At 44.5% G+C, this 21,705-nt stretch overlaps 1 protein-coding gene and 1 long non-coding RNA gene across 5 annotated transcripts in view; one reads left to right on the top strand and one right to left on the bottom strand.

Annotated features, from left to right (window-relative positions):
* Cdkl1 (cyclin-dependent kinase-like 1 (CDC2-related kinase)) overlaps nt 1–11,962 on the bottom strand; it is a 46,030-nt gene extending 34,068 nt beyond the window's left edge. Inside the window, exons 1-3 of one of the 4 annotated variants that reach the window (XM_017315203.2) lie at nt 11,879–11,962; nt 11,682–11,755; nt 10,753–11,030 (exon numbers count right to left, since the gene is read on the bottom strand). In XM_017315203.2, coding sequence (XP_017170692.1) covers nt 10,753–10,920 — 168 coding nt within the window. In that variant the 5' untranslated portion in view covers nt 10,921–11,030; nt 11,682–11,755; nt 11,879–11,962. Of the gene's footprint in view, nt 1–10,752; nt 11,031–11,148; nt 11,231–11,408; nt 11,474–11,681; nt 11,766–11,878 lie in introns of those variants that run through there. The other 3 variants (XM_011244176.3, XM_011244177.3, NM_183294.2) reach the window with 3 other exon arrangements.
* 4930512B01Rik (RIKEN cDNA 4930512B01 gene) overlaps nt 11,110–21,705 on the top strand; it is a 51,537-nt gene continuing 40,941 nt past the window's right edge. Inside the window, exon 1 of the long non-coding RNA NR_033573.1 lies at nt 11,110–11,217. This is a non-coding gene — a long non-coding RNA (RIKEN cDNA 4930512B01 gene). The remainder of the gene's footprint in view (nt 11,218–21,705) is intronic.

Genomic DNA, 21,705 nt, shown 5'->3' on the forward strand with positions numbered 1-21,705 from the left:
TTGACCTCTGTTTCTTTTGTGTTTCAGCTATTTGCCCGTCAGCTTATCACTTGGGCTTCCACTGGCACGGAGGGCACAGTCTGTGTAGACAAACACCTGTGAGCTAAGCCAAAACATCTTGAAGCAAACAAACAATGCAACCAGTTACTATTTGCAGTTTGTATATTATCTTGTGGAAATGAAATTAAACAGGTCTCCACTTGTTGAACAAACAGAGCGGATGAGAAGGGGCTGTTTGGTTTCTCTCCTTGTGGTCAAGGAACTGCTCCATTGTCTTCCATGATACTGACAACCAGTTTGCATAAATGCCCAGTGCCAGTCTGTGCTGTAAACAAAACAAAACAAAAACAACAACAAAAAAAACCCTCCACTGGCCCCAGTTCACTGGACCTTGGAGCCAATACTGCACAGAACAAAAGCCAGAGAGTCTGAAGGCCCCAAACTTGCAGCCTAATAGCCAGACAGTGTCTGCAGATCCTGTGTGGTATTGGGTTTGAGCGATGTGAGAATTTTTAAAAATTACTTAACACTTTAAATTCAGGACATTTTGTTATCACTAAATGGAACTGGATTCCTGGAAAAATGGCTGATCCAAGGGCTGGGGCAGGATGAGTCCAAGACATTTTATTTTCCTGTCACACAATGTCCTCAAACACCTGTCAGAACCCGGAGGCCAACTGAAGAAGGTCAAATAGCCATGCATGTGACACCTTGAGAATCAAAAAGAAGTAATGGCCATGTTAACAGTGTATAATGTCTTGAATTTATACATTTGTGAATATATAATGATATTAATAAATATGTGTCTGAGGTGAAAGTTCTTTTCTAACAGAAAAAAAAAACACCAATAAGTAAGAAAAATGTAAAACAACAACAACAACAGCTATGACAATAATCAATTCAGGCAAAATCACCAATAGATATTAAAACCTGTTTACTACATTTATAAGGATTTTTGTTTGGTTTGTTTGGGGGGTGTTTGTTTTTTGTTTTTGTGTTGACACAGGGTCTTACTCTGTAGTCCTGACTGCTCTGGAACTCATTAGGTAGGGCAGGCTGGTCTTGAGCTCAGAGATCCTGCCTCCTGCCTCCTCCTGTCTCCTGCCTCTGCCTCCTGTATGCACCACCACACCCAACTATATATTAGTTTTTGTGGCCCGTTTTGGGGGCCACTTGGCAGGAATCTGACATAGGTTCATGACAAGGAAGTAAGCTCAGGCAGGAATCTGGTTTTAGGCTAGAACATAAACGTAGCCTTCAGTCATGGATATGACTTTGGGCTAGGACAGGAAGTAGGCTCAGACATCTTGGTCATCCTGAAAAGGCCTTAGAAACAGTCATCATGGGAACTGTCTTAGGACGTTGTTTATTGCCTTGTTTTGTTCCTTGACTATTTGTGTTTATGGTACTGCTTGGCCTTATTATTTGCGTGTAATTAAAATGGTATAAAAGCAGATTGGGAAAAAATAAACCTGCCTCAGCCTCAGAACTGGCTGGGGCCATGCTGCAGTGTTGTCCATCTTTTTTTCTTTTGAATCCTCATTCCTGGGCTAGAGAACCTGTTGACTGACTGAGCTGGCTTGGTCAGGTTTTTAATGCACTTTATACACTTATGGTTATATAGCTACTATTGGGACAATATGAAACATCTGGGTATCATCTATTCTTTAGATAACAGTATTGAATTGCTGCTAAATTTCACAATATGGTTATGTAGAAGAATGGCCTGGTGCCAGACATCCAGAGAGGCAGCCCCTCCAAAAATGTCCGGGTGGAGTGGAGGTGTACAGCCAGGCTCCAACGTGGATGAACACCCCCAGTTAGAGGTCTATAGGCATCAACTGCATGGTTCTTATTACTTTTAAATAGTTTGAATTTGGGCACCAGGAAGATGGCCTTGAGGTTAGAAGCTTAGCTTGGTGCCTGATGACCTGAGATCTACCCTTGGAGCAGACATAAAAATTTGCATGTGATGGTGTGAATCTGTCATCTTGGCCCTCCTCTGGTGAGACGGCCCTGAGGGGGAGCCAGGAGAATTACCTAGAAACTAGTTGGCCACTCAGCCTGGGATACCAAGCATCGTAGCAGAAACAAGCATCGTAGCAGAAACAAGACTCTACCTCAACAAGGCGATAGCTGACTCCTGAGACTGGTCCTCTGACCTCCACATACATCCCACAGCATGCTAGCACCCACAGTCACTTGGCACAATGCATACGAAAGACAAAGAACAAACATTTTAAATTTGTCTTTCAAAACTTATAGAGAAAACTCTCAGGAGATATCATACAAAATCCCAGTTTCTTGTTAAAAGAACAGAACAGCGACCTTCCTGAGTGACCTTCCTGCGGGGCTGAACACGAGCTCCATTCCGAGACGCGAGCTCTAGTTTGCCCCAGTCCCCGCCTCTCCACCTGCTCCCCACTCCTGCAGCTTTGCACATTTATGGTTTTAATGTGATCCTCACCAATAATTGAGTTTCTGAGTCTGGTCCCCTACAATTTGTAACAGACAATGCTGAACATGGCTGTAACAATGTAGCACCTAGTTAGGCATTACTAATGGGTTACATTATTAATCCATTTTCATTAGCCAGCTGAACAAGTCGAAGAGAAGAAACCTCTTTTTATTTTGCTAAGACTAAACACCACAGGGTTACCCACAGAGGTTTTTGCTTGCATGTGGAATATTCCTCCAAATAACATTGGGGAAGTCGATACCTTTAGAAAGTTTTGGCTAGGCTGTGGTGCTGGGGCACTCGAATGGCAATGGTGGCTGTATTTAGTGGCACAAGCCTGGCACAAACCTCATATCATGTGCTTAGTTAAAGCTTCCTTCGAATAACAGGGAGCCTTGGAGTCCCACTTCTCCCCAGTGATGCTTGGCAGCAGAGTGGTAACTCACCCAGGGCTGACCTGAGGGTTACAGCCTGTGAGACGTTCGGAGAGCCTAATGCAAGATCTGCCTTGAGCCCGTCCCTTTGGAGACAGTCTCATGTTCAAACCCACCCTCTGCCTTTCTCTGTCAGCTTTTTTTCCTCTCCTCTGCTACTGTTGCCTTTGACCTTCACGCTCTTCTGTCCCTGTATCCCCAGGCTGCTCGAACGCCATTCCGTGTTGGGTCCAGAGCCCTGTATGCTCCACTCAGCAAAAAGTCATTGAAGCAGCACCAGGCAGGGACATAAATCAGGAGATAAGGGTGGGCAGGGTTCCAGAAGGCATTAGAGCTTGTCCAAGGTCACTGACAGCCCTGAACAGGATCCAACACTGAGGTCCCTAGCCACAGCTCTGTGGCCCTACAGTCACACAGCTCTGTCCCCACTGGACAGAGAACTACAGTCTCTCCCAGAACCAGGGAGGCCATGACTGAGAGCATTTTTAGCAGAGAAGTATTTTCCAGTCTCAGTCACACCTAGGTACCTTTCTCATTTCCGTTCCCCCAAAATGTCATTTTACACGTCTTTTCCCTAATTGCTTACAAAAGAAAAACTTAACGCTACTAATATATCAGATAGCTGTATACACATTACATGTGCCTTATATAATAAAAAGAGTAGACGTTTTGTCATCCTCCTGTAAGAACTGGTTTTGATCCTTTTGGAGGTGACATTGCTCTCATTAGGAATATATCCGGGAGGGCCAGAAAAATGTCTCAACAGGTCAGGACACCTGCCAAAAGTCTGATGGTTTGAGTTCAATCTGTAAGCCCTCATGGTAGAAAAAGAGAACCACTTCAGGTTGTCCTCAAACTGCTACATGTGCACCGTGTCACATGCATATTTACACACACACACACACAAATAAATATAATAAAACATAAAGAATGCATACTGCAGGCACTGAGTAATAGCTCAGCTGGTAAAGTGTGTGCTATGCAAGAGTGAGGACCCAAGTTCAATCCCTAAATCCACCTAAGAAAAGCTAGACATGGCTGGGCCAAGGAGGCACAAACCTTTAATCTCAACCCTGGGAAGGCAACACCAAGCCCCTGAGCCTCACTGGCTAGCTCCCCCATACCTGACTACACCTCTGCCAAAACATATCCCCTCTCTCTTTATCTTTTTGTAACCACAACATTTCAGCTGGTGGTTCTGATTTATGTAAGCAGTAGGGCTTGGTCTTACAGATGGACAGAGCTGTGTCTAGATTCCAGCTGCCCGGCTAGGAGGGTTCTGGCAAAACATTAACCATCCCAAACCAATATGCAAAACAGGACACAATAGCCAGCGTCTGAGGCGGTTACTACTGATAATTGTTGAGTCCTAGGCAACTGAGTTGGCAGTCCAGCCAAGTCTGATGGGTCGACAGTTCCTACCTGCCAGGTGAAAATGTGCGATGCCCTCTCCTGCTCTGAGAGAGAGAGAGAGAGAGAGAGAGGGGGGGGGGAGAGGGAGAGGGAGAGGGAGAGAGAGAGAGAGAAGAGAAGAGAAGAGAAGAGAAGAGAAGAGAAGAGAAGAGAAGAGAAGAGAAGAGAAGAGAAGAGAAAGCAAGCTTTCCCTGTGTCCTAGCTGCTGCTTTTAGCCCTTTGACTGGAGTTGATCTGACCTACCAGACACCCATTGTCTTATCTTTGATCTCCAGCTGCCCTAGGGCGGTCTGCTCCTTTCTCAGCAGGTCTACCTTTTCACTCCCTCCACAGAGATTCAGCAGCAGAGACTTGGGGCCTGGGAAAGAGTTGGCTGCTTTCTGTTTCTGTCCCCCCACCCCCACCCCCTGTTGCTGGATACATAGATATTACTAGGGGTAGAGTGAGAGGGGATGGGATGGAATAAAGCACATTATATGCTTGTATGTGTTCTATGCAAAGTAAGTGCCCACTTCCCACCACAGGAACCCTAATTGTCTAGCACATGATGCCTGGATGTGTGTGCGCACGCATGTGTGTACCCCATGCACACTGATGTGTGTGTGAATTCATGTGTGTGTGTGCACCCCATGCACATTGATGTGTGTGTGAATTCATGTGTGTGTGTGTGCACCCCATGCACATTGATGTGTGTGTGAATTCATGTGTGTGTGTGCACCCCATGCACATTGATGTGTGTGTGAATTCATGTGTGTGTGTGTGTGCACCCCATGCACATTGATGTGTGTGTGAATTCATGTGTGTGTGTGCACCCCATGCACATTGATGTGTGTGTGAATTCATGTGTGTGTGTGCACCCCATGCACATTGATGTGTGTGTGAATTCATGTGTGTGTGTGTGCACCCCATGTACATTGATGTGTGTGTGAATTCATGTGTGTGTGTGTGCACCCCATGCACATTGATGTGTGTGTGAATTCATGTGTGTGTGTGCACCCCATGCACATTGATGTGTGTGTGAATTCATGTGTGTGTGTGTGCATCCCATGCACATTGATGTGTGTGTGAATTCAGGTGTGTGTGCCACACTACACATCTGAAGGTCAGAGGATACATCGTTTTCTACCTTGTTTGAGACAGGATCTCTTTGTTGTTTTTCTGCTCCATGCGCCATGTGAGCAGGCCCACAAGCTTCAGGAAATTCTCGTGGTTCCACCACCAATCTCCCTGTAGGGGCTGCTGGGATTGTAGCTGGTCTTACTAAGCATCTGACATTTATTTATTTATTTATTTTAATTTTTACATAGTGTCTGGGATTCACTGAGGTCTTAGTAGTTATGTAACAAACACCTCTACCCACTGAACCATCTCCCCAGTCTGATACCTGAGTTTGTAATTGAAGGGTTTTGGTTTTGGTTTTGTTTTGTTTGTTTGTTTGTTTGTTTGTTTTGGAGATGGAGTCTCACTGGAGACAACTTTGACCGTCCAAGGACTCACTGTGTAGACCAGACTGGCCTAGAACTCATAGAGATCCACCTGCCTCTGCTTCCTGAGTGCTGAGATTAAAGGCATGCACCACTAGTAGAGACTTTCTCCCCCTCTGACTTCTGGATATTCCTGTGACCACTCTTCCTGCCATTAAATATGTCTTTAACCTATTTAGAGGTTAGTAGTAACATGTTTAAAAACAAGCTACAGCAAGGGCTTAAGTTCCACTATTTAAAAAAGCAAACATGCACCGTTGGTATCAGGATCTGCTCAGAACCCAGTGACATCACACCTAGTGATGTGCTCCCCCACACCTGTTGCCAAGGCAACCACCACAATATTCCCAGAATCCATTTGGCTCACCTCCCACCTTTACCTATGGCTACAACACTATTCAAATAAAAGGAAGACCCCTCTGATCTCTCTCTCTCTTCTCTCCGTTCTCCTTCGCAGCCACCTTTGCTCTTTTCTCCTACAATAAACCTCACGTGGAACTGTTTGACCTGGTGTGGGCTTCTAACACAACACACACCCTTCCCTTTCCCCTGAACCTGCTTTCTTTTTTACAGCTTACTTGTTTATTACTGGTATTGCTAGAACACATGGGCGTGGCAGCGAAGAATAGTGCCTGGGTGTTGCGGGGTTCTGCACGTGCTTGTCAGTGGGCAAGTCCGCTATCTTGTGCACAAACATCTCACCAAAAACACCCGCAGAAGGTGCTTCATTCTTTGCTTGGTATTCCAGAAAGTCGACTGGAAAATGACAATGACACACTGGGCTTACATACCTCAGCACAATCTTATCCCTGTCACTCACTAGGATGATATTAATTGTCCCTAGAGGATGATCTGACTGACTTTAACCAGAGCAATTGTTTGACACACACACACACACACACACACACACACACACACACACACACACATATATATATATATATATATATATATATATATATATATATATATATAATTTTTTTTGGTTTGGTTTTTTGAGACAGGGTTTCTCTGTATAGCTCTGGCTCTCCTGGAACTCACTCTGTAGACCAAGCCTGCCTCTGCCTCCCGAGTGCTGGGATTAAAGGCGTGCGCCAATGAGACAGATTGACTTTTGTTTTTCTTTTTTCTTTTTACAAGCTCAATTATATAATCCAGAAAAATCCTGATTGGTAATTAAGATATTGAAGAGTTGACTCCCACAAGGCATCTTGGTGAGCATAGGCTTACATCTCGTTTACGTAGTGGTTTATTTCTACTAAAAACCAGATTTAAAACAAACAAACAAACCAACAGATTTGTTTTGTAAAAAACAAACAGTTTTTTCTCCAGGTGCTATAAAACAATGCTATTTGTAGTGTTTTCAGTTTTTGTTTTTGGAAAGAAAAAAAAAACTTAGCAAGATAGAGGCCTTGATGATATAATCCTCCTGGCTATAAGCTCCTGATGGGCTTTACACCAGAGAGGGAAAGCAGAAGAGGCAAAACCTTACAGACGATCCAGTTGGTTGCTAGACAATTACCTCCCACAATTACACCTGCTTACAAAGAAACAACCAGAGACTTAGGAAGGGCAAAGCGGTTCCTGGGCCTCACAGCCCTGCAAAGTACAGTCTGGAAAGGATTTGCACAGGGAATTCTCAATTTTGTTCCAATATGAGATCCCAGGGACCATTCCCTCAGAGGCAACTAGAACCACACAAAGGGCATTCCGTCTTACGAGCTGTACATCCTCTGTGCAGGATGGCACTTGATCTGGGAACCTTTTTGTCCCCAGATGTAATATTTGCAGTCATGAAGTTTACAGAAGATAAGAAAATGATGGCTGTGTCATTCATGGGTGCTGAAGCTACGAAAAGGGACCAGCAATACACAGACACACAATGACACACAACACTCAACATAGACACGTCCGATGTAGGGGAAGCTAGATGCTATTGCCAGTTGTCCTCTCTCAGGGAGGCCATGTTTCCCACAAAGGATTCCCTTCTTAGCTTTCTCTTTGATATTTAAGTGTCTGATCTTCTAAGAAGAGCTGGTTAAGATAGTAGATTGTTGTTGGTTGGTTTTGTCATTGTTGTTTTTAGGTCTTGACTAGGCTGAGGGTGTGGCTCAGGGTATAGCACTTGCCTAGTTTAGGAGAGAGACCCTGGTGGGTTCAACCTCTACCTTGGGGTCCAAGGCTGGCTTGGTCTACAGCATAAGACTGTTGCAAGGAATGGGAAAAGAAAGCACAAACACAGCAGGGTCTGGTGGTGCCAGACAACGCTCCGCATACTTAACAGGAGAAATCCTGACAACTCTAACTCAGTTGAGAAGGAGAAAAAAAAAATGTGTTTTGAAATGTCGTGGGCCATGAGTCCAAAAGTCTGCAAATGACAACCTTTTCATAAAATGTAATCTCAGTGGACTGGGCAGTGGTGGCACATGCCTTTAATCCCAGCACTCAAGAGGCAGATGCAGGGAGATATGTGAGTTCAAGGCCAGCATGACTTGCAAAGGGAGCTCCAGGAGAGCAGGGGCTATACAGAGAAACCCTGTCTCAAAAAAACCAAAGCCTCTTCCTCCACTTCCTCCTCCTCCTTTTCTTCCTCTACCTCCTCCTCCTCTTGGCTATCTATCCTTTTCAGAAGAAAAACAGATAATTTAGCATGATGATCAAAGTCCCCCTTCCTACCTCAGCAGCCGTTCTTTGGCTTCTGGAAGGGGCTGTCTGGGTCAGCCCTCACCTGTCTGGCCTGTGGCCACTGAGCATCCTTTGTCCTTTGCTTTGAGGTCTCACTCTGAGTGTTTCTCTTCATCTGGGATCATGCTTCTCACTGTGCATCCAATAACCCTCCCTAGGAGCTCCCCTAGTTGCAGGGGGCCCTGTAGTGTCGACCTGCGTTTCCCACCGAGATTAGTCTCCCTTTCCCCTAGAACCACAGAGCTTCACCTCAAGGTCCAGCTCAGCCCACCGCAAACACAGCTGCTTTATCTCAGTCTCGCTCAAACGTCGAAATCCGCTTCTAACTTGCTCTCTTTAATCAACGGCACCAGAAGAGCTCTTGCCAGCCCCCCCTGGGACCCAATGTCAGTGACACAGGCTCTGCTCATTAGAGTCTCAGTACACCAGAAGTGAAAAGGGTGGTAGTAGGTAGATTTCACTCCACCTACTTCCCAAGAGCTGAGCTTGTGAAACATCTTTGCACAACACTCTTTTAAGGTACAGTTAGGCTCAGTAAGAATTATTGGATCAATGAAGAAAATATGACTTCATTTAACAAATCCTCAATTCACTTAGGTATCATATATTCACCGAGTACATACTGGATATTAGGAATATCATATAATTTTGAAGAGTTGGAGCTAAAGAGACATAAAACCAGTAATCTCCCACCACCTTACTCAGACTAGAGGAGAAACATTGAGCACCTGGTGTAGAGGGTGGGGGCTTCCTGCTTTCACACGCTCTGTGGTGTTCACCACACACCTCACATTGTTATTTATTTAGGTAGGTGAACACACAGTTGCTACACAGCACTGTGGGGTCAGAGGTCAACCTGGGGGCCTTGATTCTCACTCAGTTAGCATTGACTTGGAAGGAGAAACTCGGGGAGCTACACCTGGAAACACAGTGATAATAAAATGTGCTGAGATACACGTACCTGTGCTGGGAGGTCGGAGAGGACATTCTCTGAGCCAAAGAGAACAGCCACCGTGCTCCTGGGAACACTAATTTTGGTGGATGGAACACATAAGTGTTACTGTGTACCATGGAGGTCAGAGGACAACTTGGGGGAATCGATTCTCTCCTATCATGTAGGACCAAGGGATCAAATTGAGGCTATCAGTTTGGTGGTGAGCACATTTATGCACTGAGCCATCTTTCTAGCCTATTATTATTATTATTATTATTACTATTATTATTGAGTAAATCAACCCATTGAAGACTGGGAATGTGCCTCGGTGAGAGAAGGTTTTGTTAATTTGATAAAGTCTCTGGGTTCAATCCTTAACACCACAAAGTAGTAATAATATTGACAATGATGATGCTAAATAAAGAGTAAGGCAGCTATCAGCTTCTACTGAGAAAGTGGACATGGTCAGTGGCTCACGAGAGCAGAGTGCAACACTGGCTGTGTGGAGGAGAGTAGGCAGAGGACCCCAGCTGGGAACCGGCACAAACATTTGAGTTCACCCCTTCTGAGAGCATCATCCACTCATACACTTGGCCAGGGTCTGGACAGAACACCGAGGCCACACTTTCTGAAGCACAGTTGATTCCCCATGGGAGCCATCCATGGCCTGCCTCATCCTGCAGTAGCAGCTGCATTGCCTCTGAGAAATTCAGAGAAGCCTCTTTCCAGAATAAGAGGGAACACACTTTTGTCTTGTAATGAACACCTTTGTCCAAGGACCTAAGCTTAGATTCCAACACTCACAATAAATGCTGCCCGAGGGCAGCTGTCCACCTGCAATCCCAGTACTAGATCCTGGAGAGCACTGGCTAGCAATCCTAGTGAGACACTGTATCCATATACAAGGGGGAAAATGGTTGAAGAAGATGGCTAGTGTTAACCTTTGGCTTCCAAATGCCACACACACACACACACACACACACACACACACACACACATTTATGCGCGCACACATGAACACACATATACAGATGCATATATAGCCCAAGAAAACAGGACAATGGGTTAAAAATACAAAATGAAAACAAGCTGGAAGCTCAAAACTCAAAAACTCTAGCAAAGTCGAGTTGTTTTAAATTCTGCTTCTTAGAGACCCGTGAAAAGACTGTCTGCAGTTGACGCCAAGAGAGCCCCACACCTCTCCTGTCCACCTTCTTACTCTTACATAATCCGTTCTCTGCGCACAGACTCTGATTTGTGCCATTGAAGACAAAGGCTGTGTGGGAAGAGGGCAGAGCCTCAGCCCAGAGCATCTATCTAGCACAGAAAAAGCAAATTAGCTACCTTGAGCATGCGGATTTCTCGAAGGGCGATTTTCTTTATGACAGGGTCATCTTCGGTTTCCAGAAACCTCTTGATGGCCACGATCTGACCCGTGTCCCTGTTTCTGCACTTGAACACTACCCCATAGGAGCCTTCTCCAATCTTTCCAATTTTTTCATATTTTTCCATTACAGAGGAGGAGCAAGTCTTCTTGAGAACGGATTTTCATATAGTTTTTAAAGGTCGTTTATGAACTGACCTCTCTCGAGCCTCATCAAGTAAGGGCTGTCGTCCGCGATCTAGAGAAAACAAGGCGCGAGTTAAAGAATAAGGATCAGCCAGGTGTGGACTCCACCCCCACCCAGCAATGACATCGCGGTCAAGGCTGGGAGTCTACAGGTGGCTGCCATGGGTGACCTAATTTCAGTTGTCTGTTTCATTCCCTCGAGCTAAAGATGTAGCCAGCATCCAAAAACGAGCCGAGCTGTAAGATAATCTATCTTTTTAACGTTATGGTTCATACGATCTAAGACACTTGAGCTGGCTGGAGCACCAGGAAGGCGAAGGGCTTCCCCGGTTCTAGTTTCGGGTCTCAATTCCCTCCGGAAGAGGACACCGGCTGGGCAACCGGGCCCGTGGGGACTGCGGGAACTGCAGGGACTGTGGGGACCTCCCACCCTGACTCCTGAGGCGCCTCTCGGCCCAGCTCTAGCACAGCAGCCTGCAGCTCGGCTGGGTGACTGCTGCGATCCCCATGGGAACCGCGCCGGTTGGGCGGGGCCGCCCTCCGCCCTGCTGTACCCGCAGCCACTTGGCCGGGTCCCTGACCCCGCGCTGCAGGTCCAGAGGGTTTAAATCGTGGAAATCACAGCATGGAGAGTTTGCAGGGAGAACGCCTGCTCCCAGGCTGTCCTAGCAGCCTGCTCGGGCTAGGGTGACCAGGTCCATACCTTATTACGTCCACTCCTTGGTGTCCGTTCCTCGCCTGTGAACCCCGGAGGACAGCAATTGCTCGGTGCTGCAGCTTCGAAAAATGAATGAGAGAGAGTGAGGCAATAGAGGGAGGCAGGATGGCCTTCCCTCCCATGTAGTGGGGTCTTGGCGGTGCAGAGCCTGCTTTGATTGCCTTGACTCTTTCCCCAATCACCTTCTTATTGAACCTGTTTCAGTACAGTGACAGTGGCAGTTGATGGATGCAGGAAATCTTGAAATAAGGATCGCACAGACAGCCTCTACATTTTGTCAGCCCTTCCATCCCCTATGCTAGGCGCCGAGGTGCTTGTGTGCTGGCGGCAGGGCTACAGCAGAGAAAACGCACGATGTGAAACCTGGCCAACCCGGGGCAAGGAACGTGCGATGCAAATGTACACAGAGCTCAAGAGGAAGCTGGGTCTGGGCATACCGAGCGTGACGGCTGCCTGGCAAAGGGTAGAGGTATAATGAGTTACTAGAATAGACTCGTGGTGGTCTGGGACCCTCCCCAGAAATCATGTGCAAATGTGAATGCCTACTCTTTTTGACTTTTGTCTTCTCGATAGCTTTGCCTTGCCCAGAATATCGCGTACATGGAAACATACAGTGCACAGCTTTTATTGAGTCAGATTCTCACTTCACAGAATACATCTGAGAGCCACACACATCTTGCATTTAGCAGCAGTGTCTTCCTGTTTATTGCCGGGTAGCGTTCTGTTGTATGAACGTACTGACTGGTATTTATTTGTTTATTCAATCCTGGTTGAAGGATATTTGGATTGTTTCCAGTGTGGGGTGATTATACATGAAGCCGCTATAGACGCCGTGCATGGTGCTTTCTGTGAAGCCAGGTCTTCATTTTTCTTGGGGAAATCCTTAGCGGGAGACCTCTGCACATTGAGCTTATCTTTTCCATTTTACCTTCCCACCTGCAATGTCCCCAGTGCCCGGCATCCTTGCGGTCCTTTTGGCTTTAACTATTTTTTAAAAATATTTATTTATCTATTATTACATGTAAGTACACTGTAGCTGTCTTCAGACACTCCAGAAGAGGGCGTCAGGTCTCATTACGGATGGTTGTGAGCTACCATGTGGTTGCTGGGATTTGAACTCAGGACCTATGGAAGAGCAGTCAGCTCTCTTAACTGCTGAGCCATCTCACCAGCGGATTTAGCTATTAAAATAGATGGTTAATGGCTTCTAATGGTTTTAATATGAATTTGACTTTTAACCTTCCCTATAGATGTGTTCTCGCTTCAGGATTCTAAGAGACTTATGGAAATTTTTTGGCGCCAACACCTCTCTCTTCCCCAGTGGGCTGCAGTTCTCACTTGGGACATGGCAAAAGGCAGAAGGACAAACAAACAAACAAACAAAACCCCTCTAGTTGATTGAATTAAGTACAAGATGGCGATCTTATTACTAATTTCCATACTTGGGTGGAGCTCAGGACCCTGTGCTCGCCAGGTAGGTGCCCCCAGTGGGAGACAGGATTGCTGTTATTGTTCCTGTCTCTGACAATGTTCTCCTTCACCTTTTAAGAGAGTTGTTTATAGGGACCACCAAGTAGGGACATTTTGATTTTTCTTTATCACTTTCTCTTTTCACTGGGTAGGTTCTTCTGTGTGATGGCAAGACCACACTGCTCTGAGTTGTTATTGAAAGCAGTCTTATGCTAGTAAGCACATTGGTGGTTAATTGTTTATTCACTTATTCACTTACGCTTGCTGTAGGCAGCCTCTAAGAGGACGCTTAATGACCTGCCTCCTGACAGCTATGCCCTTGTGGGCCTTCTTGAGCTTTGCTCACTCTGTCCTTTTTTTCACGAGAAGCTTTTAACTGTCTTCAGGTTATATAGGTATATAAAGTAAGCTTACAAGTCAAACGTTTTCTAAAATTAAATCATGAAAAAATTATTTTTAAAATAATTCTTGGAGAGCCAGGACTAGTGACATATTCGTGTAAATCTAACACTTGGGAGCTAAAGGTAGGAGGACCAGGAAGGTTAAAGTCTATTCCCAGGCCTCACAGGCAGTTCAAGCCAGCCTAGATCCTGTCTCAAAAAAATACCACCCCTTATGCACCTCTCTCTCTCTCTCTTTCCCTCTCTCTTTTTCTCTCTCTCATACACACTAATTCTTTGGTGTCTATATAATTTTATCACTTATTAAAAACAAAATGAATATGCTCGTTTTTCTTCCTATAAAGAACATTTGATGTTGCAAGAGTATCTTTGTTTTTAAGAGTTGACCAATTCAGCTGGGTGTGGTGGTGCACGCCTTTAATCCCAGCACTTGGGAGGCAGAGGCAGGCGGATTTCTGAGTCTGAGGCCAGCCTGGTTTACAAAGTGAGTTCCAGGACAGCCAGGGCTATACAGAGAAAACCCTGTCTCGAAAAACCAAAAAAAAAGAAAAAAAAAAAAAGTTGACCAATTCCTTGATTTTATAATACTTGGCACCAAAACAGTATAACTATGATATACAGAACCGCAGTAGCATACTTAGGGACATTAAAAAATTCTTGGAAAATTTGTTCTAAACCCCAAGCCAAAATTCATTTAATAGATTCAAAAAAAAAAAAAAAAAAGAGAGAGAGAGACTCAGTCAGTAATTCAAACAGTGATTTTGAAAAAAACAAATGTTCTAAGAACACAAACTAAGGAGATAGTATTTGGATACTTACAGGCTGACGAACTACAGCAAAGCATTAACAACAGTTGTTTCCCCACAGTTAAACCATGAAGTACTTACAGAAACAGCACTGTGCTTAAAAGATGCAAAAGTCTTAAATCTGACAGAAGGTGTTTCAGGTGGTGTTGGCTCCTGCTGAGCCAAATGAAGGTATTTGCAAGGCAGTGTACACTGTGTGTGTATTCAAAGCGAATAAAACGTGCGCATGGTATGCTCAGAGCGAACAAAGGCTGCAATGAAATGACATAATCCACCCCAGCTGAGCGCTCTCAGAAACACCTAGGACTTGTTACTTGCTTGATTTCGAATGAACCTTTGATATCCCGAAATCTTTCACTCTTTCCATTTTTTTTCTTGACAGTCCCGTTCAATTACACAATCTGCCATTTGAGGAAGCAGACCCAAGAGTATGTCTATCTATCTAGTGACTTATCTTTAAGGACTCAAACATGCCAAGTGATGGAATGCCACAAAGTGATGGAGAGTGTGACTCTGCCTTGGGTGCCCTCACTGCTCTGGGGAAAGCTTCGAGTACTCCACAGAGAGGACCTGACAGACCAAGAGGCAGGGAAGAACTGAGAAAGTTAGTCCTGTCAGCATCCCTGTGAGTGAGTCGGGAAGGTGGTCTCCATACTCCACTGACAAATTCAGTTTAACCTGTGAAAAAGAGGACCGGAGGATCCACTTGAGCCAAACCTGGATAACTAGCCTGAGAGACAAATGTTTCTTGTTACACTCTGGGTGATTTGTTGTGCAAAAATAGAACTACCCTTTTATAGTGTCAATAAGTTCTCTTTAATTCCTATTTCCTTAGATAACAAGAATTGATTTCCTTTAAAAAAAAATCACCAGCAAGTGCAGAACTTATTAAATTCTCTACTTCAATTTCGTTTTCCATTTTCATGTGTGCACAGTATGTGTGTGCACCTTTGCATGTGTGCAGGTATACATGTGTGTAAATAGAGGACCGAAGTCAGGAGTCATCTGTGGCTCTCCGATCTTGTTCTCCAAGGAGCCACCCACATGGCCAGTCTCACTGCCAGCTTGCTCTGTGGGGCCCCAGCTGCACCTTTTAAGGCTGGAACATCAGGCAGCCTGCTAAGAACACCCAGCATTCACGTGCTTTCGGGGATCCAAACGCAGGTCTCCATGCTTCATGGCAGCACTTTAACCACCAAACCATCTCCCACTCCCTCCTTGCCTATTGAGATGGCCATATCCACCCCCATCCTTGCCTATTGAGATGGCTGTATGATTTTTCTGCCTTAAGTCTGTTGGCACACTGAATGGCACTGACTAGTAAAATACTGGACCAAGCTTTGATTCCTCGGATAGACCCTTGTGCTCTGTCACTCTGAGACACTGCTGGGTTAGATCAGAAATATTTAATTTTGGTTGATTTTTAAAGATGTATTCATTTTTATTTTATGTGTTAGTGGATTACCTGCATGTATGGTTTGTGAGCCATATGCATGCTTGGTCTCCAAGGAAGTCGGAGGAAGACTTTGGATCCCCTGGAACTGGAGATATGTTTGTGAGCATGGGGTAGGTGCAGAGAACTTGGGTTCCCTGCAAGAGCGGTAATTGCTTTTGACTGCTCAGTGGCTTTCTACTTTCATTGCTAGACATTTTTTGTTTTTTGAGATACATTAATCTGTGGTCTTATTATTATTTATTTATTTATTTATTTAGTCTAGTGAGGTTGATTCACAGATAATCTGGGCAACATTTCTTGTTCTTGTGTATTTAAAAGGTATCTACTTTTGGTTGATATTCTGAGTTCCTCTAAGTGTGTGGTAAAATTTGCTACTAACTCCACATAGGCCTAGAATTTTCTTTATTGAAATAATTGTAATTACAAATTCGACTTCCTTAAGAAATTGGAGGACCATTAAGGACATCTACTTGTTTTTGAGAGAGCTTTGTTAGTTTCTTTTGTTCAGTGAATTTGTCTACTTTGCCTAGATAAATGAATTTATTGGATTCAGTTTGCCAGCATCTCCACATTGCGTTGTTGTCTGTTGGATCTACAGTGCTGTTCTCTTTCCGGCTCCTTGTTGTTTGTTGGAGTCCCTGTCTCACTGTGGCACCCAGGCTACTCCTGTGCCATCATGCCAGGCTTTGTTTCATTCTTGATACTGGTAAATGCTTTCTCCAATTCGGCTTGTTGATTTTATTTGCTCACTTTGTTGGTTTCTTTGTTTTCTGTATTTTAATGTATTGATTTCCATCTCTTCCACTCTTTGTTTTGTTTTTGGCAGTTTTTTTGTTTGTTTGTATTGCTTTGTTTTAATCATTGATTTTAGGTATTTCTTTGTTTAAATATGACTGTAATGACAGAAATTCCCCCAGGTCACTGTGAAGGCATCACAGACCTCCTCATGAGTTATGTTTTACTTTCATTCAGTTCACAATATTTTATACTCTCCCTCATGAGTTCATATTTGACCTAAGGATTATTTTTAAGTGAGTTATTTAATTTCCAATGGTTTAAGAACTTTCCAAATACCTTTCTCTAATTGATTTCCAATTGAATTTCATGGTTTTGTATAATTTAAATGATTTTTTTTCCAGATAATTGATTTCCAGTTGAATTCCGTTGTTTTCAGTTAGCTGGTTGTGTATAATTTAAATGATCTGAAATATGTTAAGGTTGGTTTGATGGCCCATAATATAGTTGTGTTGGTAAATGTTTCTTTTTGGCAATTATGAAAATACTTTGAAATGAAGTGAGGTTGTAGATATGTGAATTTTTCCAGAGCTACCTTGTAGAAAGTTCAGATCAGGTTAAATAAAGTTTGTTTGGAAAACTAACTTTATGGACTCCACAAGGTTCAGTGCCCAAGAATTGTGGAACAGGGCCAGATCCGGCGGTAGTATTTTGGCTACTTAGGCCTAAGCAGGCAGTGAACCAGAAAGCCAGGGTGACTTCCAGCTCTGAGTTGTTCTGTTTGGAGAGAAATTGGAGCAAAATATTAGAGAACAACTTTGAAAGGGACACCAACAATCCATGTCACCACAGAAGAAGATACTATGGGCACAGGCCGTCAAATCAAAGGCCCTTTCTGTTGGCAAGGGCAGAACTGGTTTCAATAGCAAAGTGTAACTCCCAGGTTGACGCTCTCAGAAAGCTGAGAGATGGCCTGGTCTATGGGGTTTCTTCACACATGTGCAAAGAGCAGTGTGTGTGTGTGTGTGTGTGTGTGTGTGTGTGTGTGTGTGTGTGTGGTTTGGAGTCACACTAGGATTGGTACCTTCTTACTGCTGTCTCATCCCAGGCATGTTGCCTGGGCAACGATATCAACCTTATCCAACCGCTGAACATTCACTTCAAGATGGGCACTGTGCTTAAACATGTCACAGACAATATTATCCTGAGGATTTAGAGGGGAAAACAGAGTCAGAGAGGATGAGTAATTCAGGAGACACAGCTCGCTGGCTGTAGATATGTATTAGTATGCTGGCCTTGTGACTCTAGAACCTTCCTTCCTGTTTGCCAGTAGTAGCCAATGCTTAGGGGTCCATACTGGGATTACTCAATTGGTCTCACTGTGTTTATCCCGTGCAATGCAGCGCAACCCTCCTTCCTTTTGAACTTTTCTGGGAGATGAGGCTTGCTCGTCACTCTTCCTCCTCATGTCCCCCAGCAGCCTCTCCACCTGCAGCAGTCTCAACGCTCAGGAGAAGCCACCTCTACCGATTTGGATGGGATGGTGTTGCTTTGTCTGTGTGCTGATCCCAGGCCCAACACCAGCAGTATTTTCCTTAATTCTGTTTCTTATAAGGAGGAGAGAATTCAGCCACAGACATCGGAAGAGGACACTATTTAGCAACTTGAGGAAATTCCTCACATCTGTTTCCCCCTCTTTAAGTGAATTTGGAAAGGGCATTGTTTTGGGGGCACATAAAAAGGATCCTTAGTCATTGCCATGAGGATGCTTACATCTCAGGCTCAGTGTCCATGTTTTCTCTAATCTATACTCAAACCCTACAGGCCTTCACCAGCTTTAGTAGTTACTAAACAGACAGAAGTAGTTGTCTGCTCTACAGCAGTTGCTGAGGCCCTGAGATGCCAATCAGTATGGAATAGGTCAGTCCCTCTGCCACCTGGGTGGATCCAAGGTTCAAACTCAGAGCTATCTGTTTCCAAATGAAGTCAGAACACCTAAGAACACCTTGGGAATCATCTTCTGCCCTTGACCTCCAGGGCCTCTTGACTCTGACACTAGGGCAGACCTGATGGTCAAATCTCAACATGCAACAACTTGAAGAGAAGCTAGATCCACAGTCTTCCTAACCAGTCCTGTAAAAACACTACAGATCCAGGCAGGGGAAAATGTTTTTATTGTTCATTGATATGGGCAAGGTTAGTGAGTCATTTAAGTATTGGGAGAACAATGTAAGTTTAAAAGAGCCAAGTGTGGGCTGGAGAGATGGCTCAGTGGTTAAGAGCACCGACTGCTCTTCCAGAGGTCCTGAGTTCAATTCCCAGCAACCACATGGTGGCTCACAACCATCTGTAATGGGGTCTGGTGCACTCTTCTGATGTGTCTGAAGAAAGTAATGGTGGTGTACTCATATGCATAAAATAAATAAATCTTAAAAATAAAAGAACCAAGTGTCTTTGACTTTACATGTGGGGCCAGCCAACAATTTTTATTTATTTATTATTTTTTGAGACAGGGTTTCTCTGTGTAGCCCCTTGGCTGTCCTGGATTTCACTGTGTAGACCAGGCTGGCCTTGAACTCAGAAATCCACCTGCTGGTGGGTAAGGGCACCCGACTGCTCTTCCGAAGGTCCGGAGTTCAAATCCCAGCAACCACATGGTGGCTCACAACCATCCGTAACGAAATCTGACTCCCTCTTCTCGAGTGTCTGAAGACAGCGACAGTGTACTTACATATAATAAATAAATACATAAAATCTTAAAAAAAAAAAAAAGAAATCCACCTGCCTCTGCCTCCGAAGTGCTGGGATTAAAGGTGTTCGCCACCACTGCCCAGCCCAGCCAACAAGTGAGTAAGATGTTTCACATCCCACATAAAGCTGACCTAGGTTTTTATGTGTAATACGGAAGCCAGTCCTTTCAAAGTACCTCTTCCTCTAGGACAGTGGTTTTCAACCTGTGAGTTGAGACTCTTTTGGCAAACCTCTATCTACAAAAAATATTTACATTTTGAATCATAACAGTAGCAAAATTACAGTTATGAATTAGAAACAAAAATAGCTTTATGGTTGGGGGTCACCACAACATGAGGAACTGTATTAAAGGATTGCAGCATTAGGAAGGCTGAGAACCACTGCTCCAAGACCTTTGTTGGTTTTTAAAATTTATTTATTTTTATGCATGTGTATGTTTTGCCTGCCTCTGTGCATACCAAGTGCCTGAGTGCTCACATAGATAACAGGAAGGCATTCAATCTCCTGGGTCTGCATGGTTCTGAGTCACCACGTGGGTACTGGGAATTGAACCTGGGTTCTCCACAAGAGTGGCAAGTGATGTCTGAAAAAGTCATAAGGAATCAGACTATTAGCTATCTACTAAGAAATACCACAATGTGTGGAGTGTGGAGGAAGCCCTTGAGAGAGTAAAGTCCTAAGGGAATGGGTGCTGTTGACATGAGCCAACCATGTCAAGGACCCTAGCCTCAAACCAATGTGAAAATGGCAAAGCTTCTCCCATCCACCAGTGTGCAACTTGGAGGCAAATGGCCAAGCCTTCCCTCTGGTCCATGTGTGGATGTGGACAGTGTGTGTAAAAAGTGTTCACTACAGCTTTCTTCCCTGGGTATTTATTTATTGCCTGAAGACTGCTCCCCTACAGAACCTGCTCCTACCGAGATTGGCTAAACCTGTCTCCTTGACTGAGCTGTATACCATAAACCCTGACTGTATGTATGTAGTATCCCTGCCTCCGTGTTTGGCTGTATGCACTAACCCTGCCCCTGCCTCTGGGTTTAACTCTATATAATACACACAGCTTCTGGAGGCAGCCGCATCTCTATCCAAGAACACAGAGCAGCAGAACCCAGTTTTTCTGTGTGTAAAACTGGGCCCTAGAGAGTTATCTGCAAGCCTGGTGATGGGGTGGAGAAAGGTTGGGAGACAAGCGATTCCCTGAGGCTTCCCAGCCAGTCAAGCTGACATTACAAGCTCCTCATTCAACAAGAGATGTCTTCTCAAAAAAAAAAAAAAAAAGTTGGAAAACAACAGAGGAATAGATGCCAATCTTCACTCATGTACCTATGTACACAACACACACACACACACACACACACACACACAAATATAGGCTGCGTTAACTGTTTATACTCTTCAAAACTGGCATTTATTTATTTATTATTTTTCCAAGATAGGGTTTCTCTGTGTAACTGTGTAATAGCCCTGGTGGTCCTAAAAACTTACTTTGTAGACCAGGCTGGCCTCCAACTTAGAGATCCACCTGCCTCTGCTTCCCAAGTGTGGTGGGATTAAAGACACGAGGCACAATTAATTTTAAGATATATGTTAAAAGTATTGGTGGTTCTAGAATATTTCTGATCTAAGAGAGAATACAAAGAAGCAGGAAAGCTACAGAGATTGGCTTTAGACATTTTTGACAATAAAAACCAGTGTTCCCTTGTATCTTCATAAAAGATGCCATAAGGAACCTTGGAAATTGGCTCAAGACACTCCAAGACCAAGTTCTCGGCACAAAAGGCGATTTATTTTCCCCAGAGAGACAGAGGGCAGGGATAAGGGACAAAGACATGAGACAGAGGACAAGAGTGAAGGAGCAAAAAAGAGGGGTGGGAGTGTTTGTCCCAGAGGACAAAGGACAGCCTCTGGATAGGGAGGAGACAGATGTGGCCCATAGGCAAATAGCAATCTACAAAGGAAAAGGGAGAAACCTGTTGCTAGAATGAGGTGTTTAATTTTAATTGGGCATGATAGATGACCCAAAGGGGGCTTTTGATTGCTGGACTTCAATAGCTGGACCTTGGTGGTCAGCCTCAGGAAGAGCAAGTGGCCATTGGGGGCTAGCTTAGGGCAGTGGTGGAGAAAAGCAAGGCCTGTCAGAGCCATGATAGCTGTGCTGGGCCCCATTGGGTCTTTCAGTCATCCCAAGATGATCACAGTGAAGCAGATGATCCAGGAGGATGGATCTGAGAACCACCACCAGGATGAAAGGCACGGAGCCCAAGTTCAGTGTCGTTTGTTTTCAGAGTTTGCTAAGCACTGTGCTTGCTGAAGTTACTTGGGAATATGGGATTAACTTAGCAAAGCACCTCTGTCACTGTCACGTGTGGTAAGGGTTTTGTTGTTAAAGT

This window comes from Mus musculus, chromosome 12 (genome assembly GCF_000001635.26).
Source record: "Mus musculus strain C57BL/6J chromosome 12, GRCm38.p6 C57BL/6J".
Taxonomy (NCBI): Eukaryota; Metazoa; Chordata; class Mammalia; order Rodentia; family Muridae; genus Mus; species Mus musculus.